Consider the following 24,110-nt stretch of genomic DNA (forward strand, 5'->3'; position numbering starts at 1 on the left):
TTAGAAAACTAAATGTAAGTAAATTATTTTTAAGCATACATGAACATGAACAATTTAATTCTCCTCTAGATAATTACTTTTTCTTACATTAATTTCTTTCTGAACAAGAGCTGTTAGGGAAGTCCAGAAGACTTCACGTAGCTATTTTCTTTGTTACCTCAACTTGAATAAGTAAATGCCATCTTTTTTTCTTAAGAAACTTCTATATTCTAAATTGTGTTGCATCCAGATAGATTTAACATTCTCATAGAGGTATAATGACTTGTAGATAGTTTACTATTTGATAGTTTGATTTTTCCATTTGCCAGAAATATATAATTGTCCACCTACTTTTCTGGAGAAATGATTCTGCAGCATCACAGAATTATTAACTACTCAAAAAAATTCTGTTCAACCATCAGAGTTCCCTCACTCAAGATAAGCGTATTTTGTATATTTTGAATAGTAACATTTTGCATTTAATTTCCAGCTTCTATATGAGCTCAGTAGATGATTTTCCCATTAGTTTTTGATAGAGGCATATACCATGCATTCATGTAGATCTTCATATTCTCTGATACAAATGTTTACTTTAAAATGTGTTTATTCGCAGCAAGAATGTGACATTGAGCACACAGAGTCAGAGAAGGAGAGTAAAAAATCCAGACACTACATCTAGTATTAGTCCCATCTTCTTTTTGACCTTAGCTAAATTACACTGAACTTGTGCTACCTCAATTTCCCTAGTTTAAAAGTGAGATAGAGGTACTTCACTCCCTGTATGATGAAGCTAAGTATTTCTTTATATAAAAATGAGAGATTCTTTAGCAAAATTGATTTAATGCAAATAAACTAATGCAATGTTATGGTTGAGAATCTGAACAGAGAGCTATCAAAAAATGCAAAGGCAAACTCCCACAGCAATTATAAAGTAGGTCATAGTAAATGTATGTGCTAATGCACTGAAGGAACATACACTTGCTCAGTCAAAACTGCAGTGGAAATCATGGCTTTAAATCACCTGACATCTGTGAGATCAAATTCTAATGTAGTGGTATAGCCTAAAATTTTTATTTTCATTTAATAAGACTTTATAAAAGATAATGCCATGTTTGCATTTTATTCAGTCACTTCTGATACTCTGCTTTACTGAGCTCTACTCAATATGGTTTCCTTCTGTTTATCTTGACACTGTAGCAACATACATGTAGAACTGCAATGACCCTGTTTCATTTGACATTGTAATATTCCCCTTACAGTCGCATTTACTTTATTTTCAGCCCTCTAGAATTACAGTAACTCCCATGAAATTAAATGATGAGCTGTTACTATCACAAAAACACCATGAAAAAATAACTAGTGAAAGCTGGCCAGAAATATATTAGCTATCCAGGCTATCCTAAAAACAGATATTTTTTCTGTAGACCCTAGCTAAGGTTCTATTTTCATTCATTCTCCTATTTACATATCTATATGTGAGCCCAGGAAAAACAAAACAAAACAAAACAATTATTTAGTGATTATTAAACAGCATAAAGACTGCCAAATCACAGATCTGTCTACTTAAATGGTCAATAGCAGATATTTGGAAAGAAAGAAGAGATACAGTGCAGGAATGCCTTCCATGGAATTCATCATTTAGGAACACTTTGAGAAAAGAGTTGTACCATCACCTCTAAATTTAACAACTTTCTCCCTAATTCGCTAATATCTTTTGGAAACAATTTTCATAATATTTTGTGGTAATGAGTTCTGCACTGAGACAAAATAGATTTCCTCTTCTATATCAAAATGCAAAATCTCATTTTCTGGAACAGATATCTGTGACTTTTTGAAGTGATAGGTATCTAAATACAGATGTTTATTCCAACAAACTGGACCTGCCTCTCAATTGCAGGATATATATATATATGCCTATATAGAAAAGCTCATGGTGGTGTATTTTATATATTAACTTCATTTCCTGTATGTGTGATCCTGTACATGACCCTAGGAAAAACACTTAGAATGCACATAATGAGCTTGAGTTACTTGAAACTGAATTATCTTGAAAAAGAGAGGATTAAAATTTAAAACTATCTCAAAGACACACCACCAGCACAGTATTTTTTATGATGTGCCTCTGTGGATTCAGTACATTGCAGAACAGTAACTCCAAACGAAGTATGTAGCTTAGAACTGATTTCAAAACCAATGTTATGTGTAATCTATATCTGATGAACTGAAACTCACAATTTTCATAAAAGGCTGCTTATTCATCAAAAAGGCCCAAATCCTTTTTTATTTATGAAGGATTTTTTTTTTCCCCCGGCAGTATTGCCATTATCTTTCAACTTGTACAACAAATAGGCAGAATCAAAAAAACTACAGTAGGTGCTTCTGATGTGAGGATTATGTTTTGTACGTACAAATCATTTCCTAAGGGAAATCTCTAAGTTGCAGGTAAGTAACAGTTGTCTCTAACTTTCTGACCACATAGATAGGATTTGATGGTTAGCCACTGAGATCCCAAATCTTAGCTTGCACAACTGTTAGCAAAGCTGAGGAATCATGAATTTGGCTTTAACAACGTAGTCCAGTCATACTTCTGTGTAAGTAAAGCAAATCCTTTGCCCCTAATAATAGCCCAAAGGGACTTAATCAGGAAGACCAGCAGCAGTACCACATCCACAGGGCCTAAATATTTAGGTTATACTCTCTGAGGTAAGAATTAGTCACAAAACCACCTGCGCTCTCTCTCCCGTACAGAGTGGGAGCTATTCTTGAGCTGCAGTTGCTAATGCTTCTGAAAATTTATGGTTCACTGAGGGCTGGTTACTTTAGAATCAAAGTACATCGCAGATACTGCATGAGGATGTGTAACACCGGTTACATCTAGATTCCCTACAACTCAAGCGCAGATGCATTATGCAGCCTATCTAGCCTTTAACACTGCACACAAAACTCCTATGGTAGAATCAGGCAGTCCCTTTCTCCAGGGTTCATAGCCATCCTTGTTCACTCTTACTTTCCATTTATTCTTTCCATCTGAAATCAAGGCAATGGCAAGTAATAAATTTACTACCATACAGAGAGACAGTTGTTTTCTCTTGCTGTACTAGCCAGACTCCTACTATTCTGTTTCCAATAGAAGAGAGAGATTCCTAACAGAAGCTCATAAGTATGTTGCATTATTTTCACTTAAGATACTTTGAAGGCACATTACAGAACATTTTGGAGAAAGAAAATGTTTCGTCATAATTTTCCATTGCAAAACTGTCAGTTAAGAGTTGAAAAATGAAAGTGTTCACTTATGAAGATTAGAAAATTCAGATTATGGGATTAGTTTGAGAAAGGAATAAAAAGAAGTTTAAGCATTCAGTAACAAGAGAATCTTGTCATTGTCTAGATGTAGCTTCAAACGTCTGTGCTAATAAATTATGTGTGGCCTTACTTGTGATAATGTGAAATTATGAAACTGGCATTGAAGTGAAATTGTATAGAATCACATCCATATATTCTGAACCTAAATTATATCAAAAATCTGATAAATGCATCATTCTGTGCTGACTCTCATCTTTATGAGTTTTTGGTTTTGCATTGTTTTGTTTTAATCTTTGAATCTCTTATGTTATTGATAACAAATTCTGCTTGATTTGAGCAGTTCTGCGGTGACTACTGCAAAGCTTCTTAACTTTTACACTATAATGTAGTCAATGTATTTATAGTTCTTGAAAATGTCACATGGCAATATTATGCCAGGGACAGCACATCTCAGAGACTCCTCAAGATGTCTGCATTGTTGTATTCTATTTGTAGAGGCATTTTTGTCAGTGGCAATGAAGAAACAGAGCTGCAGCTGCAGCTCTTTCAATATCATTCAAGCTTATAGTTGACCCGAGGGGATCACATTATGACATCCATATTTAATTTAACAATAAATCATATTTTCAGGGACTATAGTATTGCATTATAACCTCACTGTTTTATGTGCATGGGAATGCAGCAAGAGCAGGCTAGAGTGTGACTACAATCTAGACTAAACAGTTAGTTCACGAGAGCAAAATCAAAGTGTACAGTGACAACAATACATAAAAGGTTTTATAACAAATCTTAGAAGTATGAGTGGAAAAAAGGGACCCAAAAGCAGTCCAGAAGAAACTGCATTTAACATTAGGTGCATTTTTAAAATCCTCTTAACTGTATCACCTTGCTTACTGTCAGTTTTAGTTCTGCTCTGCACTTCTCATGGCAGTCAGCATTCTCTGTATCTCATTTCCTTTTCTCCTTCATTCAAGTATATTTAAGGAGAAAATTAACACCATCTGAATCTTAAGCTTTACTTATACCTTTCTTCTAGCAATAATTCCTCTCATTTGCCCTGCATTTTTCACTGTTGACCTTCTAGCTAACTCTAAATTGAATGTTCATATGTTTTCTATTTACTCCCAGCTCTAGTCCTGCTTATTCTCATCTATTCTTGCTTCTCATCTCCCTCTTATTTGCCTCTTCTCATATCACATCACATCATCCGAAACTTCTTTACCTTCTATTCATACTAACTTCACCTCTCCTTCTACTGACTAGTTCTTACAGCCGTCTGCACTCCAACTTTTATTTAACTCATTTTTCCCTCCCCATCAGCATTATTATTAATCTTCTACCGTCCAGATTATGGAATAACTTCTTTGCTCTTCTCCATCATCTGCCTGTGGCAACAGTTTACCCACTATTTACATTTCTCTCCTTCATGGATTTTATGAAACTCTATTATCTCTTTTAAAAGGTTCCACTTTCCAAAACTAAGTAGTTTCAATTACCTTTTTATTGGCAGTCTTGATCTTTGGTCTAGATGTCATCCTTAACATATTTTATATAAAATTAAGGAAGAGCAACTGTAGTAAAAGGCGATTCAAAACTCTGATCCATTTTCTCTTTATACATCTCATCCGGCCTTCTGTTTGTCTTCTCTTCATGCATTGTATCTAAATTAGATTTTAAGCTCCTTGGGGTAAGAAGGCATCATTTTCATTTATCTGTAAAGTACCATGCATGCTTATGGCTCTGTAGAGATGTTAAATATGTATATCCACATTTATTAAAATATTGATGCTTTTATCTATCCATATAGTGCAGAAGCAACATGGCAGTGTTTAATAACTATTTTCCATCTTATAACAGCTATAATGTGATATATTTGTAGTGGCTCCATGCTGCTCACTCTCTGTTTCCTAGCTCATATTTACATTGCTATTTCCATTCTTATTAACTAATGCTGCCCGCAGAATAAAAATCTCAGTTTTATCTGACAGCATCAAAATCTTTTTTAAAAACTAAAGCATAGGAGTAACATACGGTGGGTTTTTTTTACTTATTCACACTGTGTAATTACAGTCTTAGTGGGTGAAGGATGTTAAGTAAACTCATGAAATAAAAAGTCTGCTTCAGATCTCCAAAACCTTTTTTTTCAAATTGTCTTGATATCCAAAATTTTAGGCATTTTGCACACCTGCAGTCCTTCTACCTATCTTGAGAGGCACTGAAGTACCTGATTTTCAGAGTACAAGGTATAGCTCTTTCTGACATTCAAGGCCTCAAAGAGGGAGAAAATATTTTTTGAAAATATTGGTTGACAATATTAACATAAGCAATGCAAGTATATATTCAAAAAGGCAGGAGGATTTTTAATGCAAAATATAATATCAGAATACACATTAAAATTTTATATTTACAAGTGCAGTCACTGGCTGTTGATACACTCTTCTTTGTAGTCAGGCATGCTTATTTCTTGGTTAGACAAAAAAGTAAGTAAGTATGCCCAAATCCCACACCAAAATCCACACAAGCCCCTATCATGACCCAGAGCTCACTGCATGAATGAGCCTGTACTAATCATTTCAGAAGTTAGCTCAAAGATAAGGAATTATTGTTGACATTGCATACAGAGCAATTGAACTGTTCTGCTTCACATAACACTTAATAAATGGTTAAGAATTAAAGCATTGAATAAAGTGAACATCTTTGCAAATCCTGTTTTTCAGGGTACTTGAACTGAAAATTTGAAATGGGTTGCTCATTCATCGGGTAGTTTGTAGGGAGTGGATATGAGAAACTGTTTACTTCAAGCATCAGGGGAGAAGTTACATGGGGATAAAGTTACTGGTATTTCTTCACAGAATGCTTTACAGCTGATGGATTTAATATTTATATTATCTTTGTATACAAAGACCTATTTCAATCAGTGGCCCATCGTGCTTATTGCTGTATAAACAAATAGAGGTAAATAAAACATAATGTTAAAGCAAAAACCTAACTAAGCCTGTGTAGAGTTGCATTGATTACAGTCAGACCACACATGTTTAAAAACTTTGTTGGACTGAATGAACGGCAAAGTAAGTCTCATTTTACCTGAATGTTGATATCTCCCATATATGCACCAGTCTCAAAGCTAGTCACCCTCATTGTCTTACTGTACACGAATAGATATGCATGAAGTGGTGATTCATCTGACTGACTTTAAATGTTTACTTCAGGATAAGACACTGTACATTGTAGAACAACTAGATTTGAAATTAAACCCATTTAAATGCTTATTAAATTCTTGATATCTTCTTCAGAGTAAATCAAATCCAGACATCCTGTCTGCAAGGTAAGTAAACAAAACAGGGTCAATAGCATGACTCAAACACAAACCCTTGATAATCCATGGACATTAATTTTTACTCCATTACAAAACCACTGTCCAGATATGGCTTAGAGTCAGATACGGCACAGCATGGGAAGAGCAGTCCAAGGCAGCTAGAATGTGGTATACAGCTTTAGATAGAAGCAGACCCTACCAATTGACTTCAGAGACAGAGAATGGTTTTTGCATCTTCCACTCAGCTGAAGAAACAGTTAATTGGCATGGCTGACAAGTCTAGGTTGTGACTTGGAATAGAAAGGATGAAGACAGACAGGTAGTTCTTAAATGACCGTTTAAGGTAATGAAATATAAAATAAAAGCATAGCAGAAATAAAATAGAAGGAAAATGAAGATGGAAGAATGACTACCAAAAATATTAAACGAATACATTACACTCATGATTGTGATCGCTTTGGACAAATATGACAGGAAGACTCGCTGAACAACTATTTTAAAATACATTCTACTTGATACATAGAGAGATGACCTCCTCCCTGTAAATTACATCAGAGGATGCTCCCAGAAGATGGAAGGTAGAAATGGAATTTTCATAAGCTCTCAGTATTGGACCAACTATGTTTCTACCAAAGTCAATAGTAAAGAAGCTTCTAAAAAATAAAAAAACAAAAACGTACCAGTATTTAATACTGTTACCTATCCTGTCATAATGGCAAAAGCTGAGCTACAAAGGCTTAATAGTCATGTGCAGGAATGAATTATTTCAGGGACCTCATTCTGCACGGGAGGTCATATTCTGAAATAAACTGTCTGACATAATGGTCACTTTTTTAGGTGCACTCAACTTCACATCCTTCACAATGAGAAGTGTGTGATGAGCATTTCTGAAGATCACTGTGGCTGCTTTGTTCAATTAATGGTCCTACAAAACTGAGGTTAGAAATAATGTATGTGTGGAGAACCTTTTCCCCATCCCAAGATGGGGAAACAAGATTAAAACTACTGGCTTTTCTTTCTGGTAAACATTTTTTTTTTCTAATGGCATCGCTTTACTCTGATTTACATTAGTTTTAGCTTCAAGAATCACTGGTCATTGCTGAATGCAAATAAGCACAAAGGAAAATTATATAAAGTTAGAACAATTGATCTTTCAGCATCTCAAATGGTACCTTATAAAATTTCCTGTAAATTCAGCTTGAAATACTCCCATCGTTGGCTGTCATCAAGTAGAGCAGGGTCACTTTGGGAAAACCCATTCTCAGTGATGTAAATTAGAGGGTTATTATATATATCCTAGAACAAGAGAGCAGAAGTTTTATTCAGAACAGATGTAAGAAAGCCCATAAAATCAGATGCATTACCCTCTATCTTTTCTAAGCTAAAACTAAAACTAGTTTTCATCAAATTGCACTGACCCTATTAACTTAATTTTCCATGAGCTGACCTTTTATGACTAACAATGGAAAAGCAAAACTGTGCAAATATCCATGAAGACAGTGAAATGACTTATTTTAATGAGAAGTCTAAAATATCTTTCCTGCATTAGCATCTGCTTATTGTGACTGCTCCTTAACCCCTTGGTACTGGCAGTCACCAGAAGTCCCATTGCCAGGAGTAGATCCATGCCAAGAATGCCTTACTGCTGGCATGAAAAAGATAATTTTTGGAGCTGAAAAGATGATAAAACACTGGTATTTCTTTTCAAACTGTAAAATAGCTATCAAGTATAAAGGCAGTAGGGAAACAATAAGGCTTCTACTTTTTGTAGCTGGCACGCAAGCATTAAATTAAGAATCCCAAGGTGACTTGTTTATTTATATCCTATACAATGTCTTATGCCATCCAGATGGGCTCCTCAAAAGAAAACAAATCACCAGTATTATTCATAGGATTCTCAGATCCCCTTACTGGCCAGCTAGTAGTGGTTAAATGGTCCTGTGAGCCTTATGTCATACTTTGATATAATACAGAAGTCAGTATAAACCCCATGGTACTTCAGCAAGCCATAGACTCCCAATTGCAACAGACCAAGAGGGATCCATTGTTTGCTTAGCCTCATATGCCACTCAGACAATTAGCCTCTTGTCTGTGTTTTCTTGATCTTAAGTGAAACAATTCAGCGCAAAGAAGTCAGCAGTATGCAAGGTCATCATTTTTAACTCTTTACTACATTCTAGAAGTCTTTATGATCAGTAACCCTGAACTAAACGTGTAGCAGGACTTCACAATGGCTTGATATTCACCATAAATAAATACTGTTCTGACAAAGCTTTTTAAGGTAAAGGACAGGTTCCCTTCCGTTGCCTCGTGGTTTGCTACGGAATTTGTAGAAATGCTGCCAAGCTCAGTTCAGAGTTATAGGCACAGGTCCACATTGTTTTCTCTAATTATCTTATCGTAACTGTGCCAGGCTTTAGCATGAGCTTTTATCAAATTATGAACTGCCTTGTAAGTTCTGGTACAAGATTCTGTTGTAGCAGGGGCTATACCTTTTCCACAACCATGTGTAGCAACAACATAAGGCTCATTAATAATGATCCACAGCTTTACTCAGTCTTCAAATGCTTTGCAGCAATATTTTGCATAAATTATCAAAGGTCTCAATGATCTTTTTAGATCTCCAACCACCTTCATCTTCTAAAAAACTGGAGTAAGTCAAAGAAATACTGTGAACAGGATGTCACTTGCCAGGTTACTCATTATTTTGCTGTAATAATTGACTCCTGAAAATATTGAAAAGAATAGAAGGGTTAACTTATTAAATTTATTACATTTTAACACATGAAGAAACCTCACTGCACATTTTGCTCTGTTATGAGATGCAAAAATTCTCTCTCAACTGTATGCTGACTACTGTTACAAGACCCCAGAGTTGGCAAAAATGCTCAGCACACAACACATTTCATTCAGGCACATAAAATGAAATGAGGATGCAAATTTTCAAAATAGATCAGTGGACAGCAACTCCCCAGGAGAAGAATAATTCTGATTGGTGCTGGTCACATGAAAATATAATCCTTTCATTTTAATGCCTGAATGGCAGCCTAGCTGCATGTACAAGACCAAAATGCATTGGAAAAATCCTGACACAAGAGTTAGACAGGTAGATTTGTTCTAATGAAAGAATTTCTCTCCTTGAGAAGTGTATATTTTACAAAGTTTAGTTCCATATTCAGCAAGGTAACTAAGCCAATCTTTTATGATTTGAACTTCATTTGCTGGTAAGCTGCTTCCTCTAGGCTGTTCTTTTCTCCATCATTCTCCATGCCAACATCAAGACAAAAAAGACACTACCAATGTGTTTAATACCTTGCAATAATGTGAATTCAGTCATTTCCTCATTGGATAGGGCAACTTACCAGGTCTATGTGAGATTTACAACTTTTCATGGAGCTCTGGTATATTTTAGAGTTTGGGGTGCTAGTCTATTTAACTACTAGCTCGAATGCCTTGGCAATAGTTTATCCAAGAAACCAACTCTCTTCCTTTTACACCACCATTACACAGACAGCTTGATCCTTCTGGTACCAAGAAGGATTTAGCTCACCTCTCTAAAATCTCATGACTTCCAACCTCACTTGCCCCCCTTGATATGACAGAGTTCAGCTATAATCTCTTGGATGCACTGTTAAAAGTGGCCAGCACTGGGGATGCATTTCTAGAGGCTTAAAGGGAATTCACCTTCTGTTCAGATTTAGAAGTGGTTGACATGAATATGTTTCCTAAAGGACTATTTTTCTATGCTGCTCAGAGTTCACAGCAAGTTTAAATATCAAAATACCTTAAGCTCTCACATAAGCATTTTTAATTTTACTTAAATCCAAACACAGCTACATTGCTTTTTAAGCCTTCTGAAAATATTAGATATTGCAAAACATATCATAAGCTCTGGTTCAAAGAGTATCAATTAGCATGCTCTTTTACTAGAACTATCTGGTTTAGTGAGGTAATTGGAAAAGGCCAACAGTGGCCTTGAATTATTATTTGTTAAGCTACGCGGCTCCAGCCAGGAGTAGTTCTCCATCGTGCTAGGGGAATGGAGAAATCAGACAGCTTTTGCTTTAGAGACTTGGGCTAAATATACCAAAGTGTTAAAGAACCTTAGTGGGTTTTACACTCCCACATATACTAAAAAGACATAGCTGCTTAGGAAATGTCTATCCTGAGGATATGCTGCAACGAAACTCCAAACTAAAAAATGCTTTCTAAAGTTGAGAATGCAGTAGAAAGGAGGAGGAGAAATAAAGAGAGAATAAATTAATTGCACAGGTCAACAAAACATAGGCCTATGAGACTGTGGATGGTTTGTATTATTATTACCAATGTGTGAACAAAAGATTTTTTAAATCCAAACAGAAAACCAGTTCATTAATAGATGTCTGTATTACACTGTACTAGATATTTCCAGGGGTTTGTAGGTTCATCCTGGTATATATTGATATTTTAAAATGTCAGCAGAGAACGCTGCCTTAACTTCTTAAAAAGACAATATTAAATTTCAAATTATCCTATCTTCAAGTTCAGTCATAAGGACTTGTGTCAAATGGCTTTTTTTTTTAACACATCATATACTGCAGCAATCAATTAAGAACCTAATATTCAGACAGTGACTTCTTGTAAACAAACATGTGCATACACATCCTTTAGCACAGAAAGACTCAATAAGTTTGTTTACCAAGTGATTCACAATAAATCTCACAGGTAGTTTGCTTTTCCATCTGAATATGTCACCAGAAGAACCGAAATCCTAAGGAGGTATGTATGTGAGTCTCAGAAGGCACCCACATAAAAAGAGAAGGAATCCATTGGAACTGTAATTTTTGATAATTCTTGCCATTTGCAACCCATTTAGTGTAAAACCAGTTTGTTTCTGTTATATTTTAACAGGGACCCACTTGATCTGGTTGTGTGTTAACTGTTGCTGAAAGAACTGCAAGGTTTAGTACATAAATCGATTTGGGGGAAAAAAAAACACACAACAAAAATGAAAAAAACCTTCACTGGTACAGGATCCCATTCTACCATCGGGAGTCATGCTTGTATGGGGATTTTCTATTCTAATAATAGGTAATAGGGTTTTCTATTCTAATTTTCAGAGTAGCCTGATCTAGTTTTTATGGCTACATTTGTGGGTTATCCAAAAGCAGAAATACAGAAGAAAACATTCTTCCAGGAAAGTGTATAGTTAAGGGATTTTTGGAGACACATCAAAATTATGGGATTACAGACATTAAGGAGCACTTTATCGCTGGAGAATGAAGGATTATTCTTCTCTCCTTGCTATTGTTTTTCTCTCCCCACCTTGATTCCCTGTCTTAATGCTGAAGTGAGGCAAAACATCCAACTCTCCAAGACCTAACAGCCCCATGGCTACTGCTTCTGTCCTCCTCCACATCTGCACCTAGTGTTTAGCAGATACAGTCTGCTCAGAACAGCTTTTAGGGCACAAATAACACTGCTAAAATACTTTGAAAACAAACTCGGTGTAAGTTTTAACCTAAAATCAGACACGCCCTACAGCATTGCTGCTTTAAGAGCCCCTACACCCACTGAGTTGGAAACAGAATGGTTGTAAAGGTTTTCAAATGTCCTCTGTTTTAGGTGTGAAATTGGTAGAGAATCTCTTGGTGTGAACGATTTTATTTGAAAGGACATTGCTCTAAGCTTTCTAATTCTTCACATGCTCTTTATAAAAATGTTTATATAGAAGATGATGGCCTTTCCATGCTAGGCAGCTACAATTGCTTCAACAGATCACTGCACAAGAGAAGTGAACTCCTGCCTAATGAAAGCTAGCCTACTTGGAGTTTCTCCAGTGCCCTTTCGCTAAATGTAAAGTTCATAATATTAATCAGGCAACTGCTTATACTACAGATCAAGCGAACATTTTCTGAAATTACAGCTGAGTTTTGTCAGAATGTTAGCTTTCCTTACCAAGTGTCTACCTGCTTTCTCCCAGTCTGACATCCAAGAAACAAAAGCCTGTTCGTTGGGCTGCTCAGTGGTGTTGCACGGTGCCTGCAGCACTAGCTGAAGGAATATCAGGACAGGGAAGAAACCACAAGGACTCAGCCAAATTTAAATTCACTGTGCCACAAAAAAACATTCCAAGGGAAGTACAAGCTGTGCTTGTAAAAGTGGGCCACATATTGTAAACTTTGGTAGCAAAGGGAAGGCTTCCATTCATGCCTCTACGGGATGCTGGCACAGTTTTTGCAGTCATGCTCTGCGGGGAAAATGGCTGGTTGGTCTGTTTACAGCAGATCCCCCAGTCCCCCCCCATTTGAATTCCTGAAACAAAGGCTCCTTCACTCTCTGGTGAGAAACGTAATCTGCAGGATGCAGAGGACAGACTGCTGCCTCTTGAACAGCCAAGCTCTCCATGACCAAAATCTGCAGAATATTGCTTCTACTTCCTAGTGCAGGTCAGGATAACCTGACTGACATTTTCTAAAAAATCCTTTCCTTTTTAGACTTCCATCTTTGCAAGCTTCAAAACAGTGAAAGAAAGGAATTATCAAGGTAAACATTGCCCCAGAAATGCAAAGCTACATATTTTCTTGATAGATAATTTTTCTTGATAGAGATTCAGAAGAGTAGGACACAAAGCTGAGATTCAGAGGTTTGTCCAAACGTACTTTGCTTTTGTTTTTCCTGGAACATTATCTGCCCAGAATAAGGGAGACCTCAGCCAACTGCTTTGATTCTCCCATCCGTTCTGGTTCAGCTTCAGTTGCTTTTATACCTCACAATTCTCTTTATTTCTTCGTTCTTCCATTCCTTATTTTTTGCAGGGAAAACTGTCACTTCCTTTCTTTTCCCATTAAGTCATCTTCATCTTTTCCCCAGTCTATGCATTATATTCTATACCTGACATCTAGCAATCCAGCTGGCTTGTTTATATGTTATATCCCTTTATACTTAGATTTCTGCATTGTCTATTGGGAAAATTCTTCTCTTCAGAGCAAGGGCTGGCTTGTGTTTGTCATAGCCATAGCTCCTAGCTGAGCCTAAAGAATCCCTTCTAATGTTCTAAAGAAAATATCTGGAAAAATTATGTCCCTCTTATTGTAAAACTGTCATCATGAAGTTCATTACATCAGAGTATGCTGATAGCCTATCTAAATATATTTGCCAAATAAGAGACTTCTCTATTGTAAGCCATCTAAACATATCCTTGTGGCTAGGATTCTTGTAACTAAAAACATTCTGATGTAGCAAAATGATTTAGAGTAACAATTAAACTGATGTAAGCAAAAATACATAGGAAACATAATACTAATCCTATCCCAAAAGATTGTGCTATCCAAAGGGATCTAGAATATTAATTAGGAAGTTGTTGCAAACCTATAAAAAACCATCCCATAATTACTCTGAAAAAAGTTGCAATTTCAAAGCTACACTGCAGAATAGCATACTGGATTAATTATGCCAGACTGCAGCAATAACCTTGAATTAAAGCTGCAACCTTCTATTTTTAAGAAACAATTGCCTTTCTGGTTGATGAAACCTGTCGTCCCATCAGGTAACAGACGTGACCAGGAAAGAGAAAAGCGATAATGAGTCAATCCAAGCTGTTTGATACATTTCAAATCTTCCTCCCACAGAGTGTAGCTGCCACAAGCTACATCACCAGTCTGGTTCTTGAAAACTCGATCTCCTCCCTGATGGGTGAATATGTCCCAGACATTAAGGCCACTTCCATCTGTATTCCAGCCTTCTGCTTGAAAAACAAAACTTGGTTGTTACACTTTTGACATCAAAAAGCATATGTTGAATGTAAATATTTATCACAAAGTAGGCACAAGAACCTCAGAATCCTAAGAGAAAAGCAAGTGGTATTCCCTTCCCCCTCCTCATATCATTTAAAGTAGCTAGGAACTTTCAAGTGTTAGTATATATTTGCATTACGTTTTGCATTTATTCATATTTTTGCTTGCTGCTAATTATTTGAAAATCCTGTTTCTAAAAGCACTCGGAGTTCTGACACACTTCGTATTTCCTTAGCCAAAAATCTGATGTTTGCAACTCTCGAGATATTACAGGTTTTCACAAAGGACATTTTCTAACACAGCTTCCATCCATAAATGTAAAAGATCAGTCCATATCAAAGAAAGCCTTTAGGGTATGAGAAATACATCCAACAAATAGGCACTTATGGCTTTCTAGATGTCCTTTGAAAATCCTGACAGTCTGTTAAAAAGAAAGGAATGCCATTATGAGCTATGGCCCTAGGCATATACAAGCTGAATTAATAACACAGCTCTGCAAAACTTCTGCTTTTTGCCTAGCCAAACGTTCACAGAAATGAATTTTAAATGTTCAAAATCCCTGCACCATTTTCTTCACTCTCATAGACTGGGGAAATTTCTTTGCAATTCCAAAACAGAGGCAGTGAGATTATCTTTAAAATATTCAAAATCTTACTGTTGTTTGAGATCACACATTCTTAACATTACATACTACTGAAGCCAAGCAGATGTACCTTCCTTCCTGATGAGCTTCTTTGTCTTTCCAGAGCAATGCTGTAGCAGAGGTAAACATTCCATTTTTAATGTGGAGAGCTCTGTAAACTTGAACTCCTGCAAAATGTGGTTTTATCATGAAATTCCAAATGACCCCAAAATGGCTAAGCACATTTACCAGCAAGATTTTTCAGAGCTCCATTAAATGCACTGTTACAGGGCTACTCTCTAAAAACTAAAATGACATTGTGTGTTAAAATTATGTATAAATTAAATATCAGTTGGGTTGTAAGATTAATAACTATATAATAGCTACATATCAATCCTCAATAAAAGTGTTTTAATAATCAATTAGTATCATAGAAATTAGAGATGGAGGAGAACTATTAGGAGGTCATTGAGTCCATCCCCTGCCAACGCAAGATTGCTCCCTTAAGTATATTCAGTACTTAATACACATCTGTCTTATTAAATCTAAGTTTAATGCAAGGTTAAGCATATTGAAGACACTTAATTTAAAGCATTACTAAAATTTGTAATATCCCTTCTGTAACCTAGCTTTTCAAAGATCATTGTCACATTTCATGTTCTTTACAGAATTTTATTGCAGCACATGAACACTGATACATCCACATTTGGTTGGTCAGTCAATTAAACTCTTATGTGGGACAACCTTCAAAGTAGGTCAAATTTTAGATCCAGGCAGCTTGAGTTTCTCTTCGTCTCAGACTTTATCATAGATCTTGCTCTCGGTGTGCATGCTCCTCAGAAAAATGCCATAGTATAAGTTTTTCTGTCCTGCTTTTGATTTTAAATGTGCCTGCAAAAATAAATGTCAGAGGAGTGCATGTAATAACAATTAATAGTAGTTCTTTTGTGGTATTTAGAATTTGGAAGCTCTTAAAAGCAAGCTTCCTGCGCCACATCAATGCGCTACGGCTCCTTTTCACCACGGTGGGGTGAAGTGAAGCCAAAAGCTCTCAGACTGGGCAGCTAAGACACTTTTATTTAAGAATAAACAGCTAGTACAAATGCTGCGCCATTGCTTTCTTGCCTGCCTTCCTCCAGCAAAGGAGATGGGAGGGGTGGGGGAAAGCACTTGATTTCTAGCAGCCTACCAGTACTTCTCTGGTGGTCATTAGTTGCTATAAAGCCCTGACTGGGCCTGTGGCAAACCAACCCACTTTTAAGTGTCCCTCATCTTGTTCAGTGAGCCTCTCTGTACAGTGCGGTGTACTCAAGCTAGCTAAATAAAGCACAGGAAGCAATCTAGCCCAGGCAACAGAGAGCTCGACACACAGTAAGGTATCCTGCTGAGCCACAATTAGCCTGCACAGAGCTCTGCTCTGCTTCAGCTAGCTTCAATGAACTGAGCCTGCTCCTCTAAGCTTGCTCAGAAACCTTGACACTGTGCTACAGCTCTTACTGTAGACATACCCTGAGTTTTAGTGAGCTTGGGGGCCAGGAAAAACACTGATGGGGAACTGATTTCACATTTCAAATACACAGGAGAGGCTTAGCTACCAGATCCTTACATATTAGTATGGTATGTCAACAAATGATGAATACTATGATGAACATGATGAAATGTGATGCATGTTCCTCATTCTCTGCAATTATCACAATGGAATAAGAGAAAATTATTTTCCTTTTAGGTGGAGCTAGTGAAGCAGGGCTCTTACTGATCAGATTAATTGAGTTTTCATATACTTTGCAAGTTTGCTCTTTTTCTAACTCAACTGCGTTTTCATCTTTCAGTGTGAAATTTTCTTGGCTTTTTCTCTGCCCAAAAGGTAAAATTTTGTTTGAATGAATGTAGCTCAACTATTTGGCACATGAAGGAAGTGAAGAAAACCACTTTTACCATTACAAGAATTTTTTGAAACTTTTCCCTCCCTTCCCCCCCCCCCCCCCAAAGAAAAAAAAAAAAAGCAACACCCTATAATAAATAAATAAATAAAAATTTCAAGCAGAGTTGAAATTTAGCATAGAAATGGCCCTCAGTAAGAAGAAGTGCCTTTGAGTGTTCTGGTGCAAATTGATTTTGATTTGACTGAGTCATGAACCTCTGAAATCTGCACTTTGAGCATGCAGAGTACAATTGGTATGATTTTTTAACACTTTGAAATATACAGAGCGAATAAGGTTGTGCTGTGCATAAATACATAGCTGACAGTGAAAAAAAAAGTAAAGTAGCCTATCAGCCTTTGCCTCATCCACTGTGGATCTTGTGATACATGCAGCAACAGAGTTTGGACTCTACAAGAACTATTGCTTCAATCACGTTGCCTTTAAGTCAAAAGCTGCACAGCTTCCACAGCTTTCAGGAGGAGGAATTCCCTGTTGAGTTTCTTACTTCAGTGAGAAAGGGGTCATTTGAGTGGTGTCTAGACCACATTATAGATTTTTTTTTAACATCTCTCCCACTCAGAAGCCTTAGGAAAGCTCATTAAAAATACATTAAGAGAACATTATAGTTGCACTTTCAGCCACTCAAAAGGCAGGAAATTATAATGTCCTTCTGTATGCACACACAATTCACATTTTAAGAATTAGTTAGCAAAGCTCTGCGCGTTGCTGGACTTGAGTTAGGATCTGGCCCAGAATATTGATTCCCAGGGAAGAGCGGGCTGTTCAGGCCATTAGGTGAAATGAGCAGAGCTCTTTAGAAGGTTCCAGGCATGGGTAAGTATTCTCACTTTCAGCAATAAGCAAGAACTAAAGGCTACATCCTCAAAGACAATTTTAGACCTACAGCTCCCATTTAGGCACTGAAATCAATGGGAGCTGAGTGCCAGTATGCTGCAGGGTATAATATGAGAAAATCAGATCTATATGTATTTTAGTGGTCTCTAAACACACATTTATGAAGAGAGAAAGGTTGGGGGCTTACAGCTGTCAGTGTCCCTGTACCTTATGGGTTTGCATTCCCTACTCTGCTACATAGATTTTTACCATGCTGGGCAAACTGCTTTATCGGTGCCACCATTCAGTTTGGAACATGAGATGTGCTTGGGGGTCTCAGTAAGTCCCACTGTTAATCTCCCAGCTCTCCATTTTTCACATTCCTTGAAGATGAATTCCTCACAAAGGACCCCCAGGAGTACTAACGTCTGATTTGGTAGTTCTCCTGTTCTGTTTTGGAATAGCCAATAGTAACCTTCCTAAATTAATGCTAGAAAAGGAAATAAAAGCTAACGGGAACATTACTTATTTCTTCCTCCCTCCTTCCCCCCTTTTCTTTTTTTTCCTTTTCTTTTTTTCCCTCCACTCACAGTTGGTAGCGGAAGATTCCTTCCCATTTCCAATTCCTAGCCATATGTTTCTGAGATTTGTAAAATCTTTTACCCTCTTCTTACTGCTCGGGCCAGAAATGTTTAAATGGAAGTGCTACATGTATTTGCATTAAATATAGCATCTATGCAATGAAGGAAAGATCTTTCCTTCCTAGATCCTGACTTCTTGTTCACTGGAAACTTCCATAACAATTTGGCATTTAAAAATTGACACCTTTAATTTGATATGCTGCTGTAGCTGCACCCCAAGCAAATCCAGCTGGAAAAGCAATATCCTCCATCAGCAGCTGCAGAGGACAGGCGAATACACAGCATTATATGATGCTATGGAGATGCGGGCTTCATTTGCAGACAACAGCTTTTGGCTCAATCACTCTTCCACTTGTTACAAGCAGATTCCACACTGAAGACATAAATAAACCCTGTGCAGCTTCACAGGCTGAAGGGTAAGCTATGCACTTTGCATATCTCAGGATTAGAGCAGAGAGGTTCAGTCACTAACAGTGGAAGTGAAGAAGGCAGCACTGGAAAAGCCTACAGTAGTCATGGTGAAAGGGCTCCACCAGCACACGGCATCAGCACGCAGAGCAAGTGCCTCTTCAGCTCCCCCTCTCCTCCACTGACAGAGGGCTTTGTGGACCCTTAATACAACATATATCCTCCAGATACCAGGCAAAGGCTCATTTCCATCCTTTCCTAGCTTCAAAAAGCAGCAGCTTCTCTGCCCTTCTCACATCAAATGTGTATTTTTTTTTCTCTCCCCACACCAAACAATTGGTCTGTCCATGCTGCAGTGGATGAGAAAGGCTGTTTTAGCCACTACATGTTTAGCAATGAGTAGAAGAGGAAGGTTTATGTGGGAGTACAGGCAGAAGAGTTATCTTTCTCCTTCCTTAAAGTCTCGTGGATACTCATTTTTTTTTTATAGAGCAGCAACGACAACCTCATGGCATGTGTGCCAGGATGAACATCTGCAGGGCAGCCCCTGGGTCCTCTCCTCTGCCTCCTGTCAGTGCTGTACCTGCCGCCCTGTCACAGGCTGAGAAGGAAGCAGTCACAGGAGAGCTGGCTGAGCAGTAACAAGTGGGATGGGCTGAAAGGAGCTGACTGTCCCTTTCCAGCAAACTGCAACACCTGGCACACTAGATGGCACTACTGCAATTTTTTTATTATTATTTATCTTCATTATTATTATTTTGAGTTAGAGGACTTTTCTTCCCATTTATTATGCTACTAAAGCCATACTGCTTTTACCAAGGTCAGTATTTGAACTAATTAGACTGTCAGATGATAATGCACACACTTCTGAGAAATACACACAACTTAAGAGTCAACTTAGTAGGAAAATGAAAACCTTTGCAGAGATGCAGAGAAGCTGATTTAAATCCAAAGTGCACAGTACAGAACCAGACAGTGCAGATGCAGAGCAAAATGAATCAGACTTTCACAGCAGGCATGTGTTTCCTCAAGTGTCTTTCAAAAGAAAGGTAAAAGCACCATGAATACAAAGGAACAAGAAGGGAAATGAGGCACAGTGTACTGACTTGTTCCCAAAACACACAAAGACACATACTGTAGGCAGACATACCCCTCACACATTTCAGAGAGACGACTGAAAACTGATGCAATTAGTGGGTTAATGTTCTCTGCTGGAATCAGCCTCCTTGGGCTTTCTTATGTAAGCAGGTAACCGTTGGACAGTTAACAGTAAAACACACTGGGGACATCTTAAACCATGATTAATAGGTATTAATGAACCAGAGTAATTACGCATGTTTTTTACATCATTAAATGTTATTGGTAGGTACTTTTAAAAACCTAAGTGACATTAAATAATTTTCCCAGAAAATCATATAATTCAATTCCACAAGAGATATAATAAATATGTAACTCAGTAATATGGGGGAAGGGGCAGGCAGGAGACTGTAGCAATAAAAACCCAATAAAAGTTTTATAAAAATGTTTAACCATAAAAACAAGGCTAAAAAGTGTCACTGATGATTCCCAGGCAGGAATCAACAGAGACAGAGATGGGTTTTAGGAGAGATTGAGTGGGTGGAAGATATTCCATAAGCAGTCTGGTCTGGGGAAGAGTGAACAAAATTTGCCTCAGAGGTCATGGCGGGTTCAGAGTAATGAGATAGCAGACTATGTCAGATAAGTAGGCAGATACTGAAGGATGGAAAGCTTCAAAATTCAGAGAAGCTGAGTTTATAGCAGCTAATCTCCATCTCTTCTGGCAACCCAATTCCTATATTTGTGACCTCATTTTGGGTTGTATTTCTGGACTCAAGAACCCATTTCCTGTTGCAGATGTCGGACGTGCAGTCATATCTCCATTAGATCCACTTCATGTCATGGCTCTTATGATGCATGCCTGGCTCCTCAAGAAGCCTTATTTCTCTGTCAATTTTCCCCACATATAGTAAGCAGTCTCACTTCACTCTAAAATTCAGTGGTTCACTGCTCCATTGTTTTTTTCTAACACCTACAAACACAAAACTATAAGAGAAGTCAGTAATACCTAAATGCATTTTTTTCAGTACAAGATTTAGTTTAGTTTAGTGCTTTGGGTTTTTGTTTGTTTGTTTAACATTTGCACTGCCATAGACTATATGTAATTTTAAAAGCTCAATTAGGGCATTCCTTGGAAAAACTGAGTAGTTCTTGGACATAGAAATACACTTGGATAAAGACAGTTTTGGCAAGTCAATAAAAATAAAGAGTAATTGGGTCTGATGCTAAGAGTTGGCAGCCCACCTTTACAAAATGCTAGGCGTTTTATCAAGGTGAAAGGTGAGCAGATTTTGGTGCTGGCCCCTTAAAATGCATGGGATTAATTATTATTGGAGTATGTTGTCAAGATGGGTACTTCCTGACTGAATCTGTTTCCTATCTACATATTATAAATATGTTTAATAATATTTACCATGCAATTTAGAAATTAATCTTTGAAGAGGTTGTGAAAATGAAAGTCTCTCTCCTGAAACAGTACACTGTGCAGGAACAGAAGAAGGATATAGTTACTTTGGAAGTGCACTTCTCCAAAACATTTGAAGATAGAAGTCACATATTTCACAAGTTGTCTTTGAAACTGCTACTCATAAATTCAGCTTCCATCCCTGGCAACATAATGGAACAGCTATTGAGGAAAAACATTTACTAAAACACTTTGAAGTCTACCAGACAAAGTCAATCTTTTAAATAGTAATACAAAACTAATGAATGGGCAGCAGAAGTTATGCTGTCATGTGTCTGAATAGTAGCAGTACAGTTTTCTTCAGGACATTTTAGCACCAAGCTTGGCTATTCTCAATTACATTACAGAGACTGTTTCCACCTTGCACTGTTGCGGCAGCAGAGGACTTCTAACTTTGATCATCTAAATTGAGCCTTAATTAAAACCCTCTACTGGACTGTTGATTAGCCTTTCTTCTCCCGTCTCCAATGTGTCAAAATACTGTTCCCAAGCTTAAATCAAATTGGAAATGAACTCTCATGTTGACTGAAATGAAGGGTGATGACAAACAATGAAGGGTAATGATAAACAATAACTTTGAAGGGAGGCATTTAGTGCAGTACACAGATTAGTATTACTTCTGATCTCATTTAATAGCTTCAATAATGAGCTAGAAGAGGGAGTAAATGGTACATTAATGAAATCTGCAGATCTATTAAACTAGGAGGAGCTGAGCATACTGCTGAAAATGGAGAAATAATACAAGGGGTCATGGCAAGATTAGAAACACAGGCAGAATATTGTAATGAGATTCATTTTAGAAAATAGAAGAGTAATATTTGGGTAAAAAAGATCAACAGGCGGTTACAGGTATAAACCTGATATTTGGGCAGAACTGGTAAAGACTAAGCAGCGATGACTAAACTTTAAGCAGCTCTTCAGTGTAAACAGTTCTACAATCAGCTTTCCTCTGCACTGAATCTGGGCACTGACAAAACAGACTATCAGTCAGATATTCAGAGATTTTGCAGCTACAGATTTTTTTTTTTTCCATGGAGAAAACTTAGAAGCAAACCATCCATTTAACAAACAGAGCATTGTCCTTCATGGAGTGAATGACATAACTGCAAGCCACTGGCTAAAAAATAGTAAAAGCATGAGACTGAAGAAATAAAATATTATCCCACTGCTTCTGGTAATTGTATCATGCAGCTTGATTTTTTTTATATATATTGCTTAGGAAACTGCCAGTGCAATGCTATCTGCTATGAACTTTCCAATACCAGATATATGTGCACAATATCTCAGAGAGCTAAAGCTAGTAGTGAGCAAGTTAATTCCACTTGAAGAGCTCCCAGAAATTATTCTTGCTGGGAATCACAGTATGCAAGTTACAGTGGAGTGCCAAACTAATGTTATATCACCGCCTGTACCAGAGAGAGTTTCGGCAGTTCAGCATGGCACGGCATTAGGATGTAGAGTATGTATGTGAAGTGATATGCCATATCGGCCATCAGTCATCAAAAGTCCTTGGTAGTTCTTGGCTGCTGACAGAATCGTCCTTTATTGCTGAGTGCCTCCATACAGAATTTTTAAGTGGGCTGGGCCACTCAGGAGTTTGTCACTGTCACAAAGTTACGACCCAGTACTACATGTGCAAGGAGCAAGGCATTGATCCACAGCTTTAAATTTGCACACTTCAGTAGAAAAATTGGCAGAAGCCTTCTCATGTTAAACCATGCTCTATTCATCTGTACCTCTGCGTGTCCTGCCACACTCCTGGATTACATACCTTCCTAGGAAATAGGCTGAAAACCAATGAGCCATCATGTAAAAGTATACATATTTTAAAAAAGAGAAGGATTTATATGACGGTTGTTCCAAAAATAATGCTTCCTATTTTATTATGTTTACCCACAATGATGAGGGCAGATGGTGGCATGACAATAGAGGTTGAACTTTTCCATCAATATTCTATTACATTTTGTTGCTCTGCGACAGATGACAGCGGAGGGGCAGTCTGACAGAATGGCATCTGAGATGGAAGTGTGGATGAAGCAAAGGTGTGTCGCTGAAAAAATGGCACCCACTGACATTCATTAATGCTTGCTGAACATTTATGGGGACCAAAGAGCACAGTGAAGCAGTGGGTGATACATTTCAGCAGTGGTAGCAGCAGCATGAAAGATGAGTCATATTCTGGATAGCCACACAGATTCGTATGAGTGCAGCAAGCAGGCTCTTGTTCCTCACTGGCAAAAATACATAGCTAATGGTGGTGACTATTTTGAAAAGTAGTGAGAATTTGTTCTAGCAAATATTGTTATTGTGCACTTTGCATCTGTTGTAGTTTCCATGGAAACAAATGGGAGGCATTACTTTTGGAGTGATCTGCATCTATAAAAACCAACAAAAAATGCAGTATGTATACATGGACATGAGAAAGATCCCTTGAGAACGAAACTTTTCTGTTTTACCTCTTCATTGTTGATCCAGGCAGGGCTGTCTTAAGTTTTCCAGGAATTCAGTTTCAAGAAATTTGTAGAAACTGCCTACTGGCAGTTTCCTGATGTGATTTTGCCAGGAAAATACCTGCTATGGCTAATCAGATTGGTTGCAATTGGTTAGGATGATGTTGGGATGGTTTTAAACTAAACATTTAAACTAAACATTTTAAAACAGAAGGCCCAGAAGTCTTAGATACACGTGAAAGCAGTGCAATTTCCCTGTTCAAGTCACAGATTCATAGGCTAATTCTTCACAGAGCTGAATATGCAAAATCATGCATA

General features: G+C 37.4%; 1 protein-coding gene across 1 annotated transcript in view; it reads right to left on the reverse strand.

Annotated features, from left to right (window-relative positions):
• The window catches only part of GBA3 (glucosylceramidase beta 3), a 35,136-nt gene extending 12,310 nt beyond the window's left edge, over nt 1–22,826 (reverse strand). The window contains 7 exon segments of the mRNA XM_040700479.1: nt 7,776–7,894; nt 8,557–8,611; nt 8,967–9,187; nt 9,189–9,238; nt 14,094–14,321; nt 18,577–18,649; nt 22,755–22,826. Coding sequence (XP_040556413.1) covers nt 7,776–7,894; nt 8,557–8,611; nt 8,967–9,187; nt 9,189–9,238; nt 14,094–14,321; nt 18,577–18,649; nt 22,755–22,826 — 818 coding nt within the window.
• Nucleotides 22,827–24,110: the final 1,284 nt, after the last annotated feature.

Source organism: Gallus gallus, chromosome 4 (assembly GCF_016699485.2).
Source record: "Gallus gallus isolate bGalGal1 chromosome 4, bGalGal1.mat.broiler.GRCg7b, whole genome shotgun sequence".
NCBI classification, from domain to species: domain Eukaryota; kingdom Metazoa; phylum Chordata; class Aves; order Galliformes; family Phasianidae; genus Gallus; species Gallus gallus.